Source organism: Manis javanica, chromosome 2, assembly GCF_040802235.1.
Source record: "Manis javanica isolate MJ-LG chromosome 2, MJ_LKY, whole genome shotgun sequence".
Classification (NCBI taxonomy): Eukaryota; Metazoa; Chordata; class Mammalia; order Pholidota; family Manidae; genus Manis; species Manis javanica.
The window spans coordinates 205,822,162-205,840,847 of record NC_133157.1 but is presented as its reverse complement, the minus strand read 5'-3'; the positions used below and the strand labels follow the sequence as shown (position 1 = coordinate 205,840,847).

Genomic DNA, 18,686 nt, shown 5'->3' with positions numbered 1-18,686 from the left:
TGTCTTAAAAGCACAGCCCAAACGTATCATTTCCATAAATGTTTCAGTGTGTATCTAAAGGATAAGGGCCTTTTGGAAGCAAAACCCGTAATGTACTATTATCACACTTTTAAAAAATAATTTCTTAATATTATTATTAACTAGTCTTTATTTAGACTTCCCTGATTTGTCCTTTATGGTTGGTTTTTATGATTGGTTTGTTCAAATCAAGAATAAAACAAGGTTCACACATTGTCTTGGTTGATATATCCCTCTCTGTATTTTTTCCTTGCAGTTCATTTATTTAAGAACTGGTCTTTTGTCCTCGAAATTTTCTGTAGTCTGAGTTTATTCTTTGCATCCCACGTTGTTGCCTAATGATTCTCTGTCATCTGTATTTCCTGTAAACTGGTTACACCTGTACTTCCTAAAAATTAGAGGTTTGGTCCAATTCAGTTTTGATTTGGGGGCATGAAGACATTATAGGTGATTTATATATTCTTGTCAGAAGGAACAGAGAACTCTTTCTCTGATGAAATTAGTGGCCACTGATTACTTAGATCCAGTATTGTATTAGGGGTTAGCAAAACACTGCTATTCTAATTCTGTCATTTCTTCTCTTATTCACTGGAAAAGTTCTATAGAAAGAAACTTCCTCTCATCAACTCTTTGGTTACTTTACAGCTTGTAAAGGAAAGGCAGGATAAAAGTTGGATTTTCCCTCTCTTGTTTAAAAAAATGTTTTTTGAAATAATGAATTGGGTTATTGGCATCTTCCAAAGGTGGCCAATGAAGTTTTTGTCTTTAATCTTTGTAAACTCATGAATTTAGGCAGAAATCCATGGCATGAAGTTGTTTTCTTAGTGGTGCTCTAGCTCTCTCATCTTTGACTAGTGGAATCTTCTTCAGGTTGGCTTTGAACTCTTTAATACAACCCGTTATCTGTGAAAGCTTTCATCTTTCTGATCTGACAAGATGTTCCAGGCTTATCTTACACATTTTCTGTCCCAAACAAGAAATTGGCCATTTCTCTAAGGAGCCTCGGTTCATTTTAATGGGAAATGGTATTGTAAGACCTAATCTGGATGCTAGAGGTGCTCATCATTACTGGGTGGTCATTGTTTCCAGGCCTTTTCAGTGAAAAGAGCTAGGAAATACCTGTTCTCACCCTCCTCTTCTAAGTCATTAGTAAATCCCATCAACTCTACCAAACTATCCTGAACTGACCTACTTTTTGGTCCATTACCACAGCTGTTTCCCTGGCCCAAGCTACCCTCTTCTCTCTCAGACTGCTGTAATAGCCTCCTTATTTGATCTCCTTGTTTTCAATCTCATTTCCTAAAGCAGTCTCTAGGTAGCAGATGGAGTGGTCTTTTTAAATCATTAAATCAAAGGTGTTACTTCCCTATTGAGCCCCTTAGGGCTTTCGATTGCATTAAAATCCAGAAGCCCCACCATCTCCCCTGGGGCCTCTCTCTATTTCCTCACCTTATCTCCTCCCCTTACTCGGTTCCGGCCGCCTGTGAGTATGGCTTCCCTCTCTTCCTTAAGTACTAACCTTACTCCTTTCTCAGTACACTTGTACTCACCAGTCTGGAAGACAAACCAGCATGGCAGTCTTTCTCCACATCATCCCATGACGGCTCATCCACTGTCTCAGGACTCTCCCTCCTTGCCCAGCTCTGTAACGTCACCTCGTTTTAGAGCTCTTGATAACATGTATCATTGGCTGAGATCCGGTTCATGTATGTGTGTGTTTGCCTTCCTCCTGGCAGCACATCCCTTCAGGGCACAGGTCTTACCTGTCTTGTTCACCGTGTCCCTGGCTTAGAGTCAACAACTTTACAAGTTTTTGGTGGATGAATGAGCAGCCACCTTGCAAGTTAATATAGCTTATTCTTTTTGTGCCTTATAACAAACACCAGCTTTGAGCAGGAAAACAAGTTTGGGCCTTTTGGTTTTTCATGTAGCAATGCTGTACTGATTCAGTATAGCTGTATATGAAATATAGAAAGTTAGATAGTGGTAAGGGACTTTGAAAGTATGCTGTAAAATATAAGTTAATTGAGTCATCAAAAAATGTTTGTTAACATGGTATCTTAGTAAAATAGGTAAAAAATAAATATATATATATGCTGTAAACCTGAGCTTTACTGTATGGCAACTACTGGGTGCATGGCACTATTTAAATTAATAAAAAATATATAAAATAATTAATTTCCTCAGAAACAGTAGCCACATTTCAAGTTCTCAGTCATATGGCCAGTAGTGACCATATTGTATAGCATACACAACATTCATGTTGTGTCGTGTTGAAAGTGCCACTACACACAAGTTGTCTAGTCTTATTTTCTCACCTTTTTATTATATAGAGATGGTCGAATTCTGGCTGCTGGAGGTAAATCAAATCATCTTCATTTGTGGTGCTTGGAAGCTAAACAGCTCTTTAGAATTATCCAGATGCCTACTAAAGTTCGAGCCATTCGCTATCTAGAATTTCTTCCTGATAGTTTTGATGCTGGTTCTAATCAGGTTAGTATACTAGCTCTAATCAGTTGTTACACTTGTTGAAAGGTCATATCAATTTCTGATTTGTACTAGCTTTCCCATTTAGCTCACACCCTGATGTTACAAGGATTTCAAACTGCTAATATTTTTATGGAGTCTAAAACTGAAAAAAATTTAAGAACTTAGGTTCTGTATATAACTGACAGCTTACCTTTTCTGTAAAATCAGTATTTTTGTTATACTCTATTGTTTACAGAGTGCTCTAGCAAGTTATTTTTTATTTGATCCTTAAAGAATTTTTGCACACAGGCAGTGAAGGATTCTCACCATCATACAGGTTATGACATTAAAGCTTAGAAACATTAACCGACTTGTCAACTGTCCTGTTAATTGTAATGATTAAAGGTGGGACTAGAACTAAAATTTTCTTACCTTGTTATACTATGTTGTATCTCCCAGGAATGGTTACCTCTGTCCTATGAAACGTGTTTTCTTTAGTTTACAAAGTTCCCTCCACACACCTTTTTTCCTTTTAATAGTTGAGTAGTCAAACCTTACCTCTCTTATCTTGGGTCTTGCACTCTAGCAATTATTTGTATGCATATATGTGTGTGTTTTATGTATATATGATATGTACAAGTATATTTATATCTGTTTTAACTTAAGTTTTTTGAACAGATAATGTGTTTACATGGTTGAAAAACTTAAAAAATATGGAAACTGTGAAGTGAAATCTTACTGCTGGCTCCCATTTGCCCAGTTATTCACTCTCCATAGCCAGTACTGTTATATATCTTTTTCCCCCCACTTTTTTATACAACTTTGCACCTTGATTTTCTTTACTTAATTTACCTTGGAGATTGTTCTGTGTCAGCACAGAACTTCATTGTTCTTTACAGCTACATAGAATTTCATAGTTTTTTTTAACCAATCCTTTGTGCCCTCCAGAGAGGTTGTAGGAGCTGTGAATGAGGGTGTTTCTGCTACCTAACCTACAGAAGAACGTGCCTTTTAGATAGTCACCTTCAGAATGCCTCCTACCTCCCACCTGTAGTCTTTCGTATAAAAGTGCCATCAGTGTTTCAGGCAGTCATATGGTGGCCTGCTTACCAGCCCCTGGCAGTGGGAAAAGACTCTCTGCACAGCCAAGCCAGTGGGAGGATTTTTGTTTATTTGTTTAGCTCTTTCAGTGCATGTTTTTAATTTTTCAAATTTTGTGAGTTAAAATGAAATTCTTTTTTCCCTTAGAAGGCTCTTTCCTCTTACCGTGCACTACCCTTACAACTCACAGGCTTTTTCTGCTCCCCAGATGTTAGTTACAACAGCTGGGAATCAAATCTGTATGGGGGCAGCAGGACAGATATTAACTCTGAATAAGCTGTGGGGATGGTGAAGAAAAAGAAAAACCTCTACCTTCCTTGCTTCTGACAGCCAGTGTGGAGGCCACAGCTAAGAGCTGTCTGATCATCTGTATTCCCTAGGTTGGGTCAGTGCAGATGTGGCCAGCCTCGGAAGAAGACTCTCAGGTGACCCATCCCAGCAGGGTCACTTTCCTGGGTCTGCTCAGTGCCAGGCTTATCTGGACCTGGATAGGGCAAAGCTACATGAGCCATAATAGGGATTCTAAAATATATGGTGGCCCTCTGCAAATATAATCTTCTCTGAATGCCCTCCCCTCAAAACAAAAACAAAGAATATGTGTGTGTGTGTTGTGTGTACATACATATATTGTACATGTGTGTATATATAGTTTGACTTTCAGACATTTGACTTTTTTTTAACTGAGGTGTAATTGACATATAACATTAATTTCAGGTGTATAACATGATGATCTGATACTGATCACACTGTAAAATGATCACCACAGTATGTCTAGTTAACATCTGAGACACTTGACTTTTAAATGTGTTAATAGGAATTTATATTGTTTCTCTCTACTCTTAGGTTCTTGGAGTACTAAGTCAAGATGGAATTATGAGATTTATTAATACGCAGACTTGTAAGCTTCTCTTTGAAATTGGGAGCCTTGATGAAGGAATTAGCTCATCAGTGATTAGCCCACATGGTCGGTATATTGCATCTATTATGGAAAATGGGAGTCTGAACATATATTCAGTTCAGTCTTTAACACAGGAAATAAACAAGGTATGTTACCAAGTAAACTGTCATTTTTTTAAAGATTTAAATCTTTATACTGCCATTTTTATAACTTACTTGGACCTTATCTATTTTCCTGGGTATTATTTTTTTGTTCTTAATTCCTAAAGCCACATCTCTAGACTTTTCTCACCTATGCTTCCTTTTTAAATTGCTGCCTTCCTACAAGGCATCTTTTGGGTGTCTCTTTCCCATTAAAGGTACCCCTGTGATCTGCTTCCTTAAAGAGATCTTTAACCCAGTCTCTTCATTTCTCTCTCTTCCTGTCTTGTAGTCTAGAAACCTTGGTGCACTATGACTGTTACTTTCCCTCTATTTCCTAAATGTAGTCAACACTAAGTCATGTAATTCTTAAATATGAACTACCTCTATATGTGCTGCCTGTTTTCCAACTCCATATTGCCCACCCTGTATTGCTACTCCATTAACTGCTTTTGAGTAACAGTAATTTCAACAGGTATACCAAAATTCAGAGCCCTCAGTGCCTTCCCTTGCCTATCAATCCATGTTTTCAATAAATTTTCCTAAAATAATACTTTCATCATTCCTTAAATAGTGTCACATTAGTGACTCCTTCCTTTTGCCTGTTGCATTAAGTCCAGACTCTTCTACCTGGTTCTCAAAGTCCTCTCTCATCTTACCCACTCTTCCCATCTAACTATTTCACCATACTTATAACTTCCCTCATTGTCCCCCATAGACACCATTCTCATTTCTACATCTGTTATCTACGCTAGTCATGTCATCTAAAATATACTTCCCACTTCTCTTTTACAGTTACCTAAAATTTCCCCCAGTGTTACCAAGTCTGATTGTCTATGTGAGGCCTTTTCAAGTCTGAAATTGTATCATAGTTGCCCTAAGAAGGACTTGGGTGATTACCTAGTTTGCCCATTTCATTTTACAGAGAAGGAGGGCCCTCCCTCACCCAATCACACAGCTAGTCATTAATAGTCCCAGGTGTCCGATTCTTAATATAATCTTTTTTGCTAGGTACCGGTTATTTTTGTCTTTTTTTTTTTATTTTATTGTTTTAGGTAGACAGGTAATAAGTGTCTTATTACAGAGAAAAATCAAGAGATACAGATAAACAGATAGAATGTTACTCACAATCTCACCATGCTCAGATGATTTTGATATGTATACTTTCCCAGTCTTCTTTTTTTCTACGTGTGTAAATGTATATAGTCAATCATCATTATTCACAGTCCTGTGTTTGTGAATTTGCCTTCCAGTGAAAATTTATTTGTAAAATCAATACCGTCTATTCATAAGACGTTTGCATGCACAGAGCAGCAAAATATTTGAGTTGCCTGACATGCAGGAGGTTCCTAGCTCAGGTCAGACAAGACAGCTCTCTGCCCTCACACTGGAAATAAGCATCATTGTCATGGTCTAGTTAGTGCCACATGTTTCCCATTTTTGTGCTCTTTGTTGGCGATGTAGCTGTTGGTCCCCAAGCAGAGTGCTGAAGTGCTGTCTGGCATTCCTAAGCTCAAGAAGGCTGTGATAGTTTAACTTCCTTCAGGCATGAGTCATTGCTATCAGCATGAGTTCAGTGTTAATGAATCGGTGATATGTAATATATATATATGTGTGTCTTTAAATGAAAACATACACATAAGGTTACATATTGATTGATGACAAAAATGTAACCAGAGCTCACAGGGACCTAACTCTGTATTTTTCTTAAGAGCAATGACTTGGGGTTGACTAACTGAGTATTTACAGCGACTTTGTAGAACGTAAGCACTGCAAATAATGAGAATCCTCTGTGTGTGTGTGTGCACACACATGAACACACACATGTTCGTTTTCTTCAAACATGGAATTATACTCTTCTGTTCTTGTAGACTTTAAAACTTTTAATAACATTATTATTTCCTCTTAATGTGAGTTTTCAGCCTAGCTGAATTTTATAAAAGTTAGATAAATGTTATTAATAAAAGAGGGATGAAATCTCAGAAAAGCCAAGGTTAAGAGTGAGTCACTGACTTCCTTTTTGTTCTGCAAATTGTTAAGCATACTGACCAGCAAAAAGCTACCTTATAACAGAAGTAGGATTTTTTTTGGACATGGTACTAGCACCAGTAGTATTTTATGGCTATTCCAGGCCTATACAAATGCCCAGGTCTATATTCTATACAAAACTTAAATTACCCATGTCTCATCCCGTCAAGTCCTGGTTTTTTTGCCACTCGAGAATTTCTAGTATTGTGCTAATAAGTAAGCTAGTTCTTACTTATGTGTTGAAGTTTTACCACTATGAAGATATGGCAATTCAAGTCAGCATCTCAGACTCTAATTTTGGGGAGATTTTATTTTATGGGAGAGCAGGAAGTTCAAATAGGAAAAAACATGGCACTAGAATAGAAATTTGAATGAAGATTTAGAATTACAGACTGCGGTTAGAGAGTATGTAGTTCAAAGATATTAAAGGTGGACAATATTCAGAAGTCAGACCACTGTTAACTGCATTTCATAGATAAAGAATTGAAAATTAAATCATAGAATAAGTGGTCATTGTACATTTTTTTGGTCAGAGCTGTTGTTACTGTATTTTGCATTATCCTTTTAAGTTATCTAGATGTGAATAAGTAACATATACTAGAAAAACATTATTTAAAAATCTTACAGATACTTTAAACACACAAAACAGTTATGTATTTATTGGTTGGTATAAAAGTAAAACTTTAAATGCCTTTCATAATTTTAAAACACTTAAAAAATATGACATCTGTGCCATGTGTATGGCCACATTAACCTGCTCTGCACATTTTGCAGTGTTACACATGCATTAATACTGCAGTTGACAGTAGGGAACACTTTTTTGGTCTCCCCTAGTAGGCTACAGGTTTCAAAAGCAGAAGTCCTAAACCTCTGAAGGCAACATAAGAAAAATCTTTGTGTGAAACTTCAAATTACTCTTTCAGTAGTCTATGCTATAGAAAGAGTTCATATGTTTGCTTTGTTTATTTATTGGGGTGTGAGATGGGAGGACGTCAAAAACTTTGGTTTCACTGAAGAGTGGTGATGTCATTTGCAGTATATGTCATCCTACAAGAACAGTGTTCTGGCTTTATGACAGTTTGAATTCAAGTAATCTGTAAAATAAGTTTTTCTGAAATCTAATAGGTCATTTGGATATATGGGGTGTTCCTTGTGTTCTTGTCCTCATATGAAAGGAATTGGCACTTTAGCTTCCAAAACTTTGTTTAAAAAATCACAAGTCCACCTTGTCTTTGATTTGCATCTGGGCTAATTGCTAGGGGAACAATTAGCAGTAATGGACTCAAATGTTTATCCTGTGAAAGTCATTATACTTTAATCACACATACAACTCAGAAAGCCTAAATTACCTTATCTGCTTATTTCCATTGAACAAGGAAGAGCTTTTGATTTCAAAGAGCATATTATTCACAAGGAAAATGTTCCAGTGAATAATTTTTCCATATATAAATTGAAGTGTTCTTTTTGTTTTTTTCAAAAATATTTTATTGTCTATGAACACATGGGCAGAAATTCAAAATGTATTCATGGAAAATGGTGTAGCCACTTTGGAAAACTTTTTGGCAGTTCCTCAAAAAGTTAAACATAGTTACCATATAACTCAGAAATTCCACTCCCATGTATATACTCAAGAAAACGCACATCCACGTAAAAACTTGTACATAATGTTCATAGTCATAAATGTTCATTTATTATGGTCCCAAAATGAGAAAAAAAAAAAACTAATTGAAGAATGGATAAACAAAATGTGATACATTCATACAACTGGAATATTACTCAGCAATAAAAAAGAATGAAATACTAATGCATGCATGCTATAATGTGGATGAACTCTGAAAACATTATGCTGAGTAAAAAGAAGCCAGTCACAAAACACCAAAGTATTGTATGATTACATTTGTGTGAAATGTGCAGAACAGGCAAATCTATAGAGACAGAGAGATTAATGGTTACCTGGGGCTAGGGGTGAGGAAGCTGGGAATGGAAAATGATTGTTAATGTGTGTGTGGTTTCTTTTAGGAGTGATAAAAGTGTTCTAAGGTTTGATTGTGGTGATGGTTTCAGAACTCTGTGAATATATTAAGTATCATTGAACTGTGTACTTTACATGGAAGAATTTTATGGATATGAAATATATCTCAATATACTACATAAATTGAAGTTTTGAATGTTTATTTTCCTGTTTGATAGGCTCCCTTAAAAAGGAGGGTTTGGAACTTGGTTGTGCTGTCTGAACTGCCTCTTCTGCTGATACAGTAAGGGACTGACAGCCATCACTGTGCAGATCAAAGAGCATAACGAAGGACAGAGAGGCAGGGGTCCTTTACTTCCAGACTAGGGTCATTTGACAGCTTCCCTCAGAAATTTCACTCAAGCCCAAAGAATACCAGGGTGCTTCTCTTAGCATTGTGGAGGGCCGCATGTCTCACTGTGTCTTCTCTGCTGCAGGTTATCACAGTACTAGCAGCTTTATCCTGCAAGTGTAAAAAATAGATTGATACCCTTATGATTTAAGACCAGCATTCGAGGAATAATTGAATTCTATTCATTATTGCTGTTAATCATGTACCTTTGTTCTCTTCTTCCCAGGAATTTGGCAGAAATTTGCTTTGATTTGTTAGTCGACAAGGAAACATTCTAGGATATTTTATTTACCCTTTTTGCCTGAAGAATCATTATATATACTAAGATACATTATTAAATTGATCAAAATGAATTTTATAAATCTATGTTAACAAGTCTATTTTCCAAGGATAGCTGGTGAATTTTTTTTTTTCCTTTTAGCCACCTCCTCCTCTAGTGAAAGTGATTGAAGATTCACCTAAGAATAAACTGAATTCTGGTAATCTTAAGGTGAAAGTGACGTCGGGAAGAGTACAGCGGCCAGCAAAATCAAGGGAAAACAAAATACAAACAAGAATATTAAAACAAGACCTGACTGCCCATTTTGAAAATAAAGAGGTGAGACTTCATTGCAATTAAACTCTTGCTTGTCGTGAGCCTACTATGGGCAGATCTTGGGATTTCTAGGCCATCATTGCTCTTCTTCCCCCCTCAGAACTTAAAGGGGAGGCACCTGAAGAAAAGGAGGTTGTAACTGAAACTGTATTATGCTTTTTAAATTTTTGAAGTAGAATTAACACGTGTTTATGGTTCCTGCAAAGGTCAGTGTATAACTACTGTGCGGAACACTAGCCCCTAGCCACATAAGATCAATGAGTGCCTGAGATGGGACCAGACCGAACTGAGATGTGCTTGGTTGTATGAAATGTGAGAAATACACATTGGATGTTGAAAACTTAGAGTGAACAAAAGAATGCAAAATATGTTAATAATTTTATGTTGATTAGTGAAATGATAATATTTTGGTTACATTGGGTGAAATAAAATATATTATTAAACTTAATTTTGCCTGCTTCTTTTTACTTTTTTAATGTGGTTCCTAGAAAACCTAAAATTGCATTGGTGGCTTGCAATATCTGTTAGTGTTAGTACAGAAGGTTATAAAGGGAAAAGACATGCCTTTCTTATTCCCTGTTCCCTGGCCCACTCATCATACTCTTGAGAGGTAACCATTGTTAGTAGTTGTTGAATCTTTCTAGAAGGTTTCTGTGTACATACAAACATATGTGTATCTGCATGTTACCTTCTGTTTTTACTTTTTTACATAAATGTAATCATAGTACTGTTCTACAACTTATATCACATAACATTGAATATCTGTTTATTAGTGCATATAGTGCTACAACATTTTAAACAGTATTTGCCTAGTATTGTATTTATGGATATAACTTATCTAACCCATACTCGGCTTACTGGCATTTGTGTTGTGTCATTAGTCATCTGTTAATACAATTTTTGATTCAGTGGATGTCCCTGTACAATTATTTTTGAACACTTGCACAAATGTATATAAGTAGAATTTTTAAGTCAGAGTGTATGCATAAATATTTTGATTTTAGTAGCCTAATTGTTCTTAAAAGAGAATATACCAATTTGCTTTTTGCCTTGTTTGAAATGATCTGTTTTGTGTGTGTGTGTGTGTGTGTGTGTGTGTGTGTGTGTGTGAGAAAGAGAGAGAGAGATTTATTCAAGAAAAATTTAGAAACAACTAAAATGTCCAATAGTAGGTAACTAATCTTATAAATTATGAAAGCCTGTATACTAGAAACCTAAGAATATTTAAGTGAAAAGGAAAATAATTATAGTATGTCAAATATAAAAAGCAACCACAAGAAATATATACTTCGATATCACTTTAATATAAAAAGATATGATTGCCTATGTATTATTTTTTAAGCTCCATAAGAAAGACCAAGATACTAAGACAATTATCTTTAACGGAAGGAATTTAAGTTGGTTTTTCTTGTTTATATTTATTTTTGTGTTTTCCTAATTTGCTGCAAAGAGCGTATATTACTTTGGATTGAAAGAAAATATTAATGGAGAAGTTGCTAACATTTTCAAGGACTTCTAAAACTTTTTATTGAGTCAGTCAACGACATGCACATAAAAGTATACCTAAATGTACAGCTTTGAATTTTTATAGAGCAAACACACCTGTGTTACCAGCATCCAGATAAAAAAATGGACTATTAATCTAGAAGCCCTTGTGCACACTTCCAGACACTCTCCCCCTTACCCAAGGATAACTACTCTCCTGACTTTTAACACCATAGATTAGTTCTGCCTTTTTTGTACTAATATAACTTGGATCATTCAGTTTGTTCTCTTTTGTGTCTGGTTTCTTTCATTCATCATTATGTTTGAGATTCCATGTAGTTACATCATAGCTGTATAGAATTCCATCGTGTGAATAAGCCATACTTTATCCATTCTGTGATTGATAGGCATTTGGGTAGTTTTTCTAATTTTTTTGCCCTTAGCAATAGTACTGTGAATATTGTAGTACATCTCTGTTGGTGAACATAAGGATACATTTCTGTTGGGTATAAATCTAGAAATGGACTTACTGGCTTATACACCATACATATGTTCAGTTTTAGTAAATACTGTTAATTTTCCCAAGTGATTGATTGAAACAATTTAGATTCCCACCAAGAGGTATTTGAGAGTTCCAGTTACTCCATATTCTCACCATGTTATTTTTTTTTACATTAATTTTAATAACCTCTTTTTTTCTTTAAGCATTTTAAAATCGTGAAACTTACATAAAAAGAGGAATGTATGATGTGTAAAGAGTGTGGCTACCAGAGAAATTGATTAGAGAATCAATGCTCAGGGCTTTTACTGGAGGCTGGTTCTGTAGGCACCCTCTATTTAGTACATTTCAAAATTCCAGGCTGCACAAAAAAAGCAGGTATTCAGATTAAACCACAGTGTACAGTGTAGGCACAGTGAGCCACTCATTGTTTCTGGAGATAGTGGGAACTTTCCTGAAATACAAGTTTGCAGACACCAGTTAAGGGCCAGCCTTGCAAGTAGACTTTCGAAGCCTAGCAGTCACAGACCTGCATGTTAACTCTTTTCTGCACATACCCATATCCACAATAAGAAATAAAGCATTACCAGGAGCTTTGAAGCCCCCTGGGTGCTCATCCCAAATCACATTTCTCTCCCTGTCCCACTTCTGTGTTAATTATGTCCTTGATTTTCTTTATAGTTTTATCACCTCTAAATGTAACCCTAAACAAAACATCGTTTAGTTTTAGAAAACTAAGTAGGCACAAACCTAGCTGCTTAAAGATTAGTTGATATTGTCTCTTTTAATTGAATGCTTTAATGAGAAAAACTGAATGATACCTTTGAGACATGGTCTGGCTTCAGCTTCCCTGAGAATTTACAGGAGCCTTTTCTGGCAAAATGAGTGGGTGTGGTCATGATTGCCTTCTGGGAAATAAAATGGTCAGGGCACCTGGCAAAACTCTAATGTGGTCCAATGGGGTTATCTTAATAGAAATGTGTCAAGAGTGGGCTGCTTCTAAGCAACCCGTAGGAGGCTGTACGGAGCAGGTCGAGCAGGTCAAAGTAGAACGTCTACCCGGTGAAATGCATGTTCTCACTTATCTTGGCTTATCTTATCAGCACTTATCTTATCAGCACATGAAAAGAGAAGTAGGAACTTCACCAGCTTATGGTCAAGACGAGAACAGTAAACCCACAGCTAGACTCACCTAGGCATTCTATCCTTTGTTTAAAAAGATGCTTTAATGGCAAAAGGTGTCTTGCAGATAACAGCAATGAACATGCATCACTTGTAGATCATACTGCTCCAGTCTGGACTAGTTGCCCTCAGTAGCTAGTGTGTGGCTCTCAAACTGGGATCTTCGTTTACCACCATCATGGGTTTTCCCTCACCTCTCTCTTATACTGGGTTACCTGTTTCCTATGGTAAAAAGAGCATTGAACTAAGAAAATCTGGCTTTGAGCCTTGAGCCAAGTTTTAGCAGGTTTGTGACCTCCAACAAGTCACTGAATTCTCACCTTCCCATTTCTCAAAAAAAGACAAGATCCCATCTGTTCCTAAAGTTAAGACCAAATGAGGTAACTTATGAAAATGGCTTTACAATCTGAAAATATGTAAAATATTTTTCCATTAAAATAAAATTAACATAAAGGTAAGGAAAATAAGGGGACGGGGGGAAAGAGGGAAGAAAATACCACAGTATATTACTCATGCTGCAGGGGTTAGCAAATGACAGCCCATTTTCCAATCCAGCTACTCAAGCTAAGAATAAGTTTTACATTTTTAAATGTTTACATTTTAAATATTTATATAAGTATCTACATAATATCTTCATTTTTGCCTCTTGGCCCACAAAGCCTAAAACATTTACTGTCTGACCCTTTACAGAAAAAATATGTCAAACCCTGATGTAGGTTAAGTGATAAAGTCATGAACTTTATCTGCTGTGTATATGCACCATCAGGAGAGAGAGTGTATCTGTATGCGTATGGAGAGAATCCTGTGATGTGAAAGTATTTTTTACCATGTGCTGTGTTTTCTAAAGTTGGAAAGCAACTGTTGATTAAATTACCTTTTCAGCTTTATGCTTGTGTCATATATTGATACTAATTTTTTTCTTCACAGAATGAGTTGTCAGATGGATTAAGCAAAAAGCGCTTACAAATCTTATTAAAAGGCTATGGTGAATATCCAATGAAGTACAGGTAAAACTTAAATTCTTTCATGTTAAATCAGTTTTACCCTCCAGATTTTCTTGGCTAAAATTATGTTTTAATTTCAGAATGTTCATTTGGCGCTCTCTGCTACAACTGCCTGAAAATCATACTGCATTTAGTAGCCTAATAGATAAGGGTATTCACGTGGCATTTCTCACCCTCCAGAAAAAATACCCCATCAAAAGTAGGAAACTACTCAGAGTATTACAGAGGTATGTTCATTATATTGCAGCAATGTGTGTATCTCCCCCAAGTTATTTATTAATTTCAAGTAGGAAAAAAAGTAATTTTATAGTAGAGAAACCCAGCAGCCACACTGTAACTAGGTAACCAAATTTAAAATCACCGGTAATAACACATACCAGTATAGTTCACATCACTTTCGTGGTATTCTTGCCAAAATTTTATAACCTCAGTATACTTCATCGTAAGAAAACATCAGACCCAAATTGAAGGGCAATCTATAAAATAACTGGTATTCCTCAAAAATGTCAATGTCATAAGAGATAAAAGACTGATGAGCTCTCACACATTGGAAGAAACTGTGGTGATATAACAAATGAGTGTTTCATTGATGGAATGAAAAAAAAATGACATAAAAATGACATTAGTAGGAAAAAGTAAAATCTGAATTAAGTCTGTAATATCATTAATAGCATTGTACCAATGTCAATTTCTTAGTATTGACAGTTGCCCTATATTTATGTAGTATGTTAACATTAGAGTAATTTGAGTGGGAAAGTATACAGGAACTCTCTATTTTTGCAACTTTTTGTTAGCCTAAAATTATTTCAAAGGAAAAATTATTTTTTTAAAAAGGAAACCTTTAAAGTATTAAAAGTAAATGTGAGAGAATTAAATGCTAGAGTAAGGCAGGCCTTCCTAAGCATGACATATTCAAAAGAGATTGATATGAATAAAAATCTCTACATGTAAAAAAAATTCCCTCAACGAAGGTATATGTAAAATCAAGAAAATATATACAAAACATGATAAGTGAAAGGCTGATTTCTGTAATATATGAAGTCTCATGTAAATGAGCGTGGAAAGCAAGCAACCAATAAAAAATAGACAAAGGACTGAACATATAGTTCATAGCAGTGGAAATGGTTTTAAACATGAAAAGATGCTGTACCTTTTTCATAATAACAGAAATGCCCACCAAAATTGTACTGAAAGCTATCTATTTTTTAAAAAATATTTTTTAAATTAAAGTATCATTGATATACAATCTTATGAAAGTTTCACATGAGCAACATTACAGTTACTACATTCACCCATATTATCAAGTCCTCACTCTCCCATTGTAGTCACTGTCCATCAGGAGAGTAAGATGCTATAGAGTCACTACCTGTCTTCTCTGTGCTATACTGCCTTCTCTGTGACCACCCCCCAACATTATGTGTGCTAATCATAATGCCCCTTAATCCCCTCTCCCTCCCTCCCCAACTCCTTCCCTTTGGTAACCACTAGTACCTTCTTAGAGTCTGAGTCTGCTGCTGTTTTGTTCCTTCAGTTTTGCTTTGCTGTTACACTCCAAAAGTGAGTGAAATCATTTGGTACTTGTCTTTCTCCACCTGGCTTATTTCATTGAGCATAATACCCTCTAGCTCCATCCATGTTATTACAATTGGTAGGATTTGTTTTTTTCTTATGGCTGAATAATATTCTATTGTGTATATGTACCACATTTTCTTTATCCATTCATCTGACACTTAGGTTGCTTCCATTTCTTGGCTATTGTAAATAGTGCTGTGATAAATGTAGGGGTGCATATTGTCTTTTTGAATCAGGGATCTTGTTTTCTTTGGGTAAATCCCTAGGAGTGTAATTCCTGGGTCAATTGGTATTTCTATTTTTAGTTTTTTGAGGAACCTCCATATTGCTTGAACTAATTTACATACCCACCAACAGTGTGAGAGGGCTTCCCTTTCTCCACATCCTCGCCAGCATTTGTTGTTCCTTGTCTTTTAGCTGTTGGCCATCCTAACTGGTGTGAGGTGATATCTCATTGTGGTTTTAATTTGCATTTCCCTAATGATTAGCAATGTAGAGCATCTTTTCATATGCCTGTTGGCCATCTGAATTTCTTCTTTGGAAAAGTGTCTGTTTAGATCCTCCACCCATTTTTTAATCGGGTTATTTGCTTTTTGGGTGTTGGGGTATGTGAGCTCTATATATTTTAGATGTTAACTCCTTATCAGATATGTCATTTACAAATATATTCTCCTGTAGGATGCCTTTTTGTTCTACTGATGCTATTGATGGTGTCCTTTGCTGTACAGAACTGAAAGCTAGCTATTTTTAAATGTACATCGCAATACTGTTTCTCCCTTAAAGGTTTAAAAAGAAGGTTGATAATAAAATCAGTTGACAAGAGTGAGAAAATCGGCATCCCTTTACACTGCTAGTGGGAATGTGAATAGACACTGTTTTTGTAGAGAATAATTGGCACTGGCTATTGAAATTACTAGAGCACATATCCTTTGACTCAGCAATTCCACTTCTAGGAATCTATCCATCTCTATATTCCCACATGAAGAATGATGTACACTCAATGATATTAAGCATACCATTGTTTACAAAAGACTGGAAACAAATATCCAGTAAGGTCAAGTTAAAGAAATTCAGGTGTATCAGTACAAAGCTATCTTGTGTACCAAAGCTCTGTATATACTGATAATGAACGATTTCCAAGATACTATTAAGTGAAAAATGCAAGGTACAAACCAATGTTTATACCACTATTTGTGATTTTTTTAAAAAGGATTTATACTTTTTAATAGTGGTTCTGGGAAGGTGAGGTAGATCATAAGGGGTAGGCGGGAGAATATTCACCAAATATACCTTCTGTATCAGGTTTTTTATGTTGAATATATTATTTATTCAAATAAATATTAATAATAAACTGTTTTCTGTTCCTTCTTTCCTTGTTTTATTCACAGAACCCTGTCCGCTTTGGCTCACTGGTCTGCCATCTTTAGCGACACACCGTATCTTCCACTCTTGGCATTTCCGTTTGTAAAGTTATTCCAGAACAACCAACTCATCTGTTTTGAAGTTGTTGCTACTCTTCTAAGTGAGCATCTAAGTATTAAGTAACGAAACCAAGAGTAGATTCTTGTACATTTTTCTGGTATCTTTGCATTTACAACATTTAGTTTTTCACAGTTTTACTGTGAAACAATGAGATATAGAGCATAAAATGGACAGTTTAGACATTTATGTACAGTCCTTATTTGTAAGAAAATTTGGTTGGTGCATTTTTTTAGAAGATACTTTTTTAAATTAGATTTTGTCATTAAGAAGGCAGCAGTTGCTTCACTTACAGGAAGTCACTTATTATAGGATTATAGTAAACATAAAAAGCATTTTGCACACAATTCCTACTGTTGCAAGTGCTGGCTGCTATCCCTCATCCACAGCTAACATTTATTGAGAACTTTCTGTGTACCAGGTACCATTATCAATGAATTACTTAAAAATATTTTTTCTTGTACATGGGAAATAAGTACCTACTCTTAACAATAAAATTCTGAAAAGTAGAGATAAAAAGATTGAAGCATAGATATTATGAATATTTTAGTTTATTTCTCTTTACATTTCTTGTTCATTTCATTACATTTTATTTTGCTTTGATAAATTTTTACCTATCATTGGAAAAAATAGGAAAACATACAAAAGAAAATTCACCAATGTTCCTTTTCCCCAAAGATAATCTTTGATAATATATTAATGAATTCCTGATAAGAGCATTCCCCCAAATCATTAAATATTCTTGAAAAACATGATTTATTGCCTATATAATATTTTATGTGTTATATTTTATTCTCCAACTGCTAGACCTTCAGATTATTTTTCCACACTTTTTAAGTATTTTTTTATTTTTATAACCATACTTTTGTTTAGTATATTATGTATGTATTTTTATAAATTTTGTAAGCATTTTATTGACTATAATATTCCATAATGTGCATGTACTAGTTTAACCTATTGTTGGACATGTAGGTTGTTTATGATTTTCATCTATTAAAAGAAATGTTATAACTATGTCCACATGCAATTATAATAATTTGTTTTGTGTAGAATCCAAGAATTGATATTTTTAGGTCATAAAATATGACTATTCTAATTGATTCCCCAAAAGAGTTGTACTAGTTTACCCTGCCAGTAATGCTAAGAGTTTTAGAAGAAGAAACAACTCAACAGCAAAAAGACCAAAAACCCAATTTTAAAGTGGGCAAAAGACTTTGAGAAAAAAAGAAGATAAACAAATGGCTAATGTGCATATAAAAAGATGCTCAGGATCATCAGTCATTAGGGAAATGCGAATCAAAACAACACTGAGATTACTCCCTTTTACCTACTATGATGCTGTAATTAAAAAAACAGAATATAGCAAGTGTTGCAAGGATGTAGAAAAATTGGAACCTTCATACGTTGCTGGTGGAAATGGAAAATGGTGTAGTCATTGTGGAAGACAGTTTGGAAGTTCCTCAAAAAGTTTTATCAGAATTATCTGGGGGAAGTTTAAACAGAATTATCACATAACCCAGCAACTGCTCTCCTTAAGTGTATACCTGAAAGAATTGAAAACAGACTTGAACAGATACTGGTATGTAAGTGTTCATAGCAGCAGTAAATTCCCCAGAGCCAGCTGGTGGAAACAACCCAGGTCTCTGTTAACAAATGAATGGATAAACAATATGTATATACATACTGTGGAGTATTATTTAGCTGTGGAAAGGAATGAACTTCTGATACATGCTGAAATGTAGCTGAACCTTGACAACATTATGCTTAGTAAAATATGCTAGACACAATAGGACAAATTTATATGAAATACCTCAGATACACAAATTAACAGACATGGAAAGTAGATCAGAGGT

The 18,686-nt window shown here is 35.3% G+C and overlaps 1 protein-coding gene across 3 annotated transcripts in view; it reads left to right on the top strand.

Moving 5' to 3' along the window:
* TBC1D31 (TBC1 domain family member 31) overlaps nt 1-18,686 on the top strand; it is a 54,023-nt gene that overhangs the window by 14,862 nt on the left and 20,475 nt on the right. For all 3 annotated transcript variants that reach the window (XM_073230066.1, XM_073230067.1, XM_037005272.2), the window contains exons 6-11: nt 2,352-2,511; nt 4,432-4,632; nt 9,439-9,615; nt 13,706-13,785; nt 13,863-14,009; nt 16,743-16,876. In XM_073230066.1, coding sequence (XP_073086167.1) covers nt 2,352-2,511; nt 4,432-4,632; nt 9,439-9,615; nt 13,706-13,785; nt 13,863-14,009; nt 16,743-16,876 — 899 coding nt within the window. The remainder of the gene's footprint in view (nt 1-2,351; nt 2,512-4,431; nt 4,633-9,438; nt 9,616-13,705; nt 13,786-13,862; nt 14,010-16,742; nt 16,877-18,686) is intronic.